At 49.7% G+C, this 7,379-nt stretch overlaps 1 protein-coding gene across 1 annotated transcript; it reads left to right on the forward strand.

Moving 5' to 3' along the window:
• The first annotated feature begins 466 nt into the window (after positions 1-466).
• LOC119291638 (probable lipoxygenase 6) lies at positions 467-6,896 on the forward strand. The gene is made up of 9 exons (XM_037570429.1): positions 467-1,017; positions 1,688-1,980; positions 2,689-2,926; positions 3,698-4,021; positions 4,129-4,214; positions 4,343-4,450; positions 4,543-4,847; positions 5,270-5,536; positions 5,623-6,896. Exons 1-9 carry the CDS (start codon positions 648-650, stop codon positions 6,389-6,391), a joined length of 2,760 nt encoding a protein of 919 aa, XP_037426326.1. The 5' UTR covers positions 467-647; the 3' UTR covers positions 6,392-6,896.
• The last annotated feature ends 483 nt before the right edge of the window (positions 6,897-7,379 follow it).

Here is a 7,379-nt window from a genome sequence, read left to right on the forward strand (position 1 = left end):
ACATACTATAAAACAAGTTTTTCTTACGGGGACACATAAAACAGTTGCCATGATATGTAGAACAAAATTGCATTACTATAGATTCATTCGTCTGTGTAAATATTGCCAATAGATATTTTCAGTCCTTGTGTTCTTTAATCTTACCGGAAATGCTAGCTACTCCGCAGCACTAGCACGTGCGATATCTATACTAACATCAGCACAAGTCCAACATCCTTTCGGAGATTCCTGTCTTCCTTTGTGCAAACTGTTCCATTTCCGTTCAAGCGCTATTCTGAACCCAGCGAGATCGCCTCACACGAGCAGAAAAAAACACGGATTCACACATCCAGAGCCCAAAAATACTGCACCCGTCTCGTCTCCTCCCCCGACCGGTCAACAGCAAACCATGCAGCTTCGTCGTAGTGTCCGTTCCATACACCTCCTCCACTGTTCACGACTTGACTGCAAATATAAAACTCGAGCGGGACAGAAGGCTCACACGACTCTTCTCTCTCCCTGACTCAGCTCCATCGTTCCGTACTACTCTACTACTCCGACGCTGCGGGGCTCTCGGCTAACCACCTCACCTCACTAGCTCCCCCCACCTACAGTAAACAACAGAGCATCAAAGATCCGGACCGCCGGAGCCGGAGCTGGTTATTCGCATGGCCGCCTCGTGCAGGGAGCTGGCCGGGGCCGGCCTAGCGCGGCCGGCGACCTCGAGTTCGCAGCCCGGCCGGAGCCGGAACCAGCTCTGCTTCGCGCCGATGCGGCAAGGGAGGAGCAGCAGGAGGGGCGTGAAGGTGGTGGTGGCGGCCGTGAGCGAGGAGCTGCCGAGGCTGGCGTCGGCTGGGAAGGGCGCGGGGGCGGCGGTGAGGCCGCCGCAGGGGAAGGTGGCGCTGCGGGCGGCGCTGACGGTGCGGCGGAAGCAGAAGGAGGACCTCAAGGAGGCGGTGGCGGGGCACCTGGACGCGCTCTGGGACATGGTCGGCCGGGGCGTCGTGCTCGAGCTCGTCAGCACCAAGATCGATCCAAGTAAGCGAGCACTCACCAGAGCATCCTTCCTTTCCTTCCCCCCCTCTCTCTCTCAATCAGAGCAATCAGTTTCATTCCTGGTACCAGTGCTAGCTCGGCCGAGTTGACTTCCCCAATCGCCTTTGGAGCGGTTCAATCTTGCCAAAATATTCGTTTCGATCCCTGTTCGTTCGAGTTCTTACTTCTTTCTGGGATGCTAGCTGCTCGTCTGCTGCTGTTGATGGTCATGGTCCAGACCAAATTGGTAGGTGGCAACCGGGGCCAGGACCAGGAGACGCAGACGGACGATCCAATAATGGCGTGTTCGTGATACGGTCATGCGAGCGTTTGCAGTAGTAGGATATTCCCTCTACATTTTCATTTTCCATGATAAAAGGCCAAGAACCACTGCCGAATATTGCAAAGCTGATGATCAGAATCACGTTCCGGTTTTTGTGACCGGGCAGAATCGCTTTCTTTTTGTTGAGGGGGCCGACCAGAATCACTACGCACGACTGCAATGAGCATGTTTTCCTCCCCTCTCCCATCATTTCTCTCTTATTTTTCTCCCATCAACATGTGGTCGGCAAAGCTATGTGGAGTCCCAGATTTTACTTTTGTCCGCTGCCACGTTTCCCAACTAGTTTTGCCCCCACACGTGACGCTCATGGACCCGTCGTGCCGTCGGCAGGGACGAGGAAGGCGGCGCGGAGCGGCGGGGCGTCGGTCAAGGACTGGTGCGCGAAGCGGGGCGCCAAGGGGGAGCACGTGGTGTACACGGCGGAGTTCACGGTGGACGCCGGCTTCGGCGAGCCGGGCGCCATCGTCGTGGCCAACCGGCACCACCGCGAGTTCTTCCTCGAGAGCGTCGTCGTCGAGGGCAGCGCGCTGCCCTGCGGCACCGTCTACTTCGACTGCAACTCCTGGGTGCAGACCACCGGGGACCTGCCCGGCGACGGCAACAGGGTCTTCTTCAGCAACAAGGTACGTGCGTTCGTGCACTTCTTTTTCGCTTCAGGTTCAGGAAGAAGTCATGGACTTGGTAGCATTGGGTTATGGCCTTGACTGGGTGCACGTAAACGTAATGGCAATCATGCGTTGATTAACAGAGATTTTTGGCTGCTAAAGTTGGTGGCGCATCGTTGTCTGTGATGTTGATAGAGGGAGAAAGGAGGCCATTAGCTACAGTCTGAAAATAAAATTGGAATCTGATAAATAAAATAAAGTAAAGGAGGTAATTAAGTGCAAATCTAGGAGGACAATTTGAACGCATGATTTGATTGAGACATGTCATTGTGGCCCAAGTAGAGAAAATCTGTGGCCTGTACGAGAACAATCTCTTAGCACTAACTTACTACATTTATGAACGAAGTGGACATCAGTGTCATATATCTGTTCCTTCAAAAAGAAAAATCATGTGTATGTTTTCCAGCAATGTTAACACTGACAGGCTCGTCGATCTTTTTAGGATTTGCCGAAAATTTAGTCAAGACCATTGAAAATTCATTGTTCATGATAAACAACTTATGGTCACCCTATTCTCAAATGGATTATAGTTTTTCTTTTCCTTCTCGAACACAGTTTATAGTTGATTTCTTTGATCAGTAAAGTGATTTCCTTATGCTTGACTCAATTTACCGGGAGTTTGTAATACTGAATTTGTGATATTATATGGATGATCTCCTCATGCAGCCGTATTTACCGTCTCAAACACCTCCCGGGCTTAGAGAAATAAGGGAGAAGGTGCTGAGAGATCTACGAGGAGATGGCACCGGGGTTCGAAAGATATCTGACCAAATATATGATTATGCAATGTACAACGATCTGGGGAATCCAGATAGGGGGAAAGAGTTCATCAGACCAATCCTTGGAGGCGACAAGATCCCTTACCCACGTCGATGTCGGACCGGTCGTCCACCAACTGATACTAGTAAGTTCTGTTATCTTCTTGAAACCCTTAGCAGATAGTGGAAAACAGAATTTGGCCTAAGACAGAAAAGTGTATGTTTATTGTCCAACTATATCTACCATTGTTTGTCCAGTTCTGTTTGATCAAAGGCCATGTCATTGTCAGACTTTGATAGCTTGAACCATCAGGCAGTAGTCCTTGACCACATGGTTTGATCCAATGAGGCTGTCTGAATTTGACAAAGAAAAAGCATGGGTTTACACAAGAGCTAAAAGTTAGTCTTGGTCATATTCTTGCAAAATCTATTCGACGCACTCCATGGATAAAACACCATGAGTTATCAAATTGAAACAGAATAGTTAGGTTGGAACCATATGTCCAGTGGCAACCTGGAAGCATCATATACTGTATCTAGCACATTATGTTACATTGTTTAGTTTTCTCATGTTTCTTCGTTTCTAGTGACTGTGAACTCCATAAGAAAGCATGACCACTGTCAGTATTCACTACTTACCACGAAAGGTTCAATAGTTGGTTGTTTTCCGATTTTCGTTTCATGAAATTGAGTCTTTAGTTTGTAGTTGTGTTGATTTTTTCTGATAGTGCTACATTACACTTCTTAATTCTTTGTGACTGATATGGCATGCTTATTGCTTAGTTATAACTTCAAAGACCGGCAATCAAACCGTTACTTACAAAGTGACCCTAATGAATTCTTCAGATAGAACAATTTGGCATTTCACCTCATACAGAAATGTTAGAATTAACATTGTGCACCTAACTGTGGTGCAGACATGCTATCTGAGAGCAGGGTGGAGAAGCCGCATCGAATATACGTACCTCGAGATGAGACATTTGAGGAGCTGAAACAGGGAGCCTTTATATCAGGGAGGCTCCGAGCAGTACTTCACACCCTAATCCCCTCGCTAATTGCATCAATCTCAGCTGACACCCACAACTTCCAAGGCTTCCACCACGTTGACAACCTGTACAAGGAGGGTCTCAGGCTCAAGCTAGGCCTCCAGGAGCACCTGTTTCAGAAGATACCATTTGTACAAAAGATTCAGGAGTCGAGCGAAGGGATGCTTCGCTATGACACACCTAGCATCCTTTCCAGTAAGTAAAGTTCATCACAATTTACCTTATGCTGGTGTGTCATCACCAAATGTTTGTTCAGGCTCAGTATCCCTGAGAGTTGCCGCTTTAATCCTGTGATTCCACAGAGGACAAGTTTGCATGGCTCCGCGACGACGAGTTTGCACGGCAGGCTATTGCCGGAATAAACCCAGTTAGCATCGAGAGGCTCACGGTAATTAAAAAATACATGGTCCTTAGTGAAATCAGGAGTACTAATATACTACTAGGGCGATCAATGAAAGTAATCCATTTTGTATTTATTTGATAAATACTTAACATGGGGGATTTACATCGAAATAGGTTTTCCCACCAGTGAGCAAGCTGGATCCTGCAATCTATGGTCCACCAGAATCATCAATTACCGAAGGGCACATTGCTGGTCAGCTCAATGGATTGACAGTACAAGAGGTACCTTCATACGACCGAGTCTTAATTTATGTTCAGTTATGTACCAATGATCATTCTTGTACTGATTCTGATCACACACCTTATGAACAAAGGCAATAGATAAGGAGAAGCTCTTCATTGTAGACCATCATGATGTGTACATGCCATTCTTGGATCGGATCAATGCGATTGAGGGACGGAAAGCATACGCAACCCGTGCAATCTTCTTCCTGACTCAAGGTGGCACATTGAAACCGATCGCGATTGAGCTTTCTCTTCCACCAGCCCAGTCAGGGGAGCCTCAGCCAAGCAGGGTTCTTACCCCTGCCTGTGACGCTACATCCAACTGGATCTGGATGCTTGGCAAGGCGCATGTCAGCTCCAATGATGCCGGTGTTCATCAGCTTGTTAATCACTGGTATGATTTTTTTTCATTCTTCATTATCAACTGTTTAGGCTGAAGTTATTTTAAATTTCAGTTTCAGGAATATTTCAGCACAAACCGAAATCACTGAATTTCAGTGATTTTGGTTTTCATCTCAGCCAAAGGACCAAAACACCCACTTGAAATTCAAAAACATATTTGAAAATTGCGAATTTTTTTAAAAAATAGATTTGAATTCCTGGAGTGCAACTGAAATGCCTGAAATATTTTGACCGAAAGGTAAATATTTCGGTGTCTACCGAAATGACTGAAATTCAGTGAAATTCACTGAAAGTGAAACCCAGTCATGCACTGGAATGCCACTGCTACTTGAACTGTCTCCAAAAAACTGGAGCACCTCCTGCGAGTGTGACCAAGGAAATACTTACCATGTACACTTTGACAAACTCTTTCAGGTTGAGGACGCATGCTATAATGGAGCCATTCATCCTGGCGGCGCACCGGCGTATGAGCGCAATGCACCCGATCTTCAAGCTCCTGCACCCTCACATGAGGTACACGCTGGAGATAAATGCGCTTGCGCGGCAGAGCTTGATCAATGCCGAAGGGGTGATCGAGTCCTGCTTCACCCCTGGCCCTGTCTCTGGCGAGATCAGCTCGGCATACTATTGCAACCACTGGCGCTTCGACCTTGAGGGCCTCCCCGCCGACCTCCTCCGCAGGCATGTACCCTCCACACACCACTGCCTGACATTGTAACTGAGAATGATTTGTACAATGGTGATCACTGACATCCTCATGTTCTCAGGGGAGTGGCTGTGGAGGACGCCACACAGCCTCACGGCATCAGGCTTCTCATCGAGGATTACCCTTATGCAGACGATGGGCTTCTGTTGTGGTCCGCCATTGGCAACTGGGTGGAGTCCTACGTGCAGCTCTACTACCCGGACGCCGGCACGGTCCAGTCCGACGACGAGCTCCAAGAGTGGTACCACGAGTCGATCCACGTCGGCCACGCCGACCTCCGGGACGCGCCCTGGTGGCCGCCGCTGTCCACGCCGCGTGACCTCGCCAACATCCTGACCACGCTCGTCTGGCTCGCGTCGGCGCAGCACGCGGCGCTCAACTTCGGGCAGTACCCGCTGGGCGGCTACGTCCCGAACCGGCCACCGCTGATGCGGCGGCTGCTGCCGGACCCGGAGCGCGACGCGGCGGAGTACGCCATGTTCCTGGCGGACCCGCACCGGTTGTTCCTCAACGCGATGCCCGGGGTGCTGGAGGCGACCAAGTTCATGGCGGTGGTGGACACGCTGTCGACGCACTCCCCCGACGAGGAGTACCTGGGCGAGAGCCTCGACGAGGGCGCGGCGCCGTGGACGGGCGACGAGGAGGCCCTCGCGGCGCACGGCATGTTCGCGGCCGACGTGCGCCGCGCCGAGGAGACCATCGAGAGGCGCAACGCCGACCACGGCAGGCGGAACCGGTGCGGCGCCGGGGTGCTGCCGTACGAGCTGCTGGCCCCCAGCTCGCCGCCGGGGGTCACCTGCCGCGGCGTGCCCAACAGCATCTCCATATGATACGCACGCCATTGTATACCCGCGATTCGTTCTGGATTTTGTTTAGGGGATTCCCCTTATTTAGGGCCAGCTTGTCGATATGGTTTTGATCTGGATGTTAGTCTCGTGGTCTCCCAAATCCAAATTCAGACCAACCTAGGCCGCATTCGTCGGGGGATTGGATGATTTGCCCATCCGTGCTCCAACGTATGTGGTTTGTTTTGATTGAAACAAAATAAGGCCCGGCCCCACCCCCTTAAAATCAGGGTGGGGGAGATGATTAGATTAGAAAAAGAAAAGAAAAAAAGACAGCCGTAGAATGAAGTGAGAGTACGGATGGGAGCATAGGAAGGGAGCAGGCAAGCCGGATCCATTTTACAAGGGATTGATGATTTGCCCCATGATTGTCTCAATGACACTGGCCCCGTGCCTCACCCGGCAGATCTCACTCCACCACCGAAATGATCAAAATGAAGAAGTAAAGTGTGACAAAAGAGAAGTAAAGTGTGGTAAAAAATTCAATTTCTATGTGGCCGTCGCTGATCTCGCTTCACCGCCAGTGGCTGCCGCGGCAGACATGGGTTTATCCAAGGCTGTTCTATCGATGTTACTAGCATTTTGAACCGTCAGTGCCAAGTACATTACTTTTGGTCCAATTTCTATCGAGTTCGATGTCATCCTAAGTAAGGCAATGCCATGGTTACAATTTGGGTCATTCTTGAACGAGAGCTCCTCCTCGGCGCCTATAGCGCCACGAGAGGAAGCTGGCGCTCACGCGCCTTTAAAGCAGGTCGTGGCCCATTAAGGCGTTGTTTGGGTAGCGACGGGATTATATAGAACTGGTGTTTAGCCAATTTTTAGTAAAATCGGTTTTATCAATTGTTATATGTGTAACCAGTTTATGAAAAAAGATGTTTGGACTAGAAAAAACTTAGAATCGATTTGTCACGTTCCTTGTTTGGTTTGGATAGGCTTTTCGCCCACACGCATCAATGAGTTTGTTGAGAAA

The sequence above is a fragment of the Triticum dicoccoides genome, chromosome 4B (assembly GCF_002162155.2).
Source record: "Triticum dicoccoides isolate Atlit2015 ecotype Zavitan chromosome 4B, WEW_v2.0, whole genome shotgun sequence".
NCBI classification, from domain to species: domain Eukaryota; kingdom Viridiplantae; phylum Streptophyta; class Magnoliopsida; order Poales; family Poaceae; genus Triticum; species Triticum dicoccoides.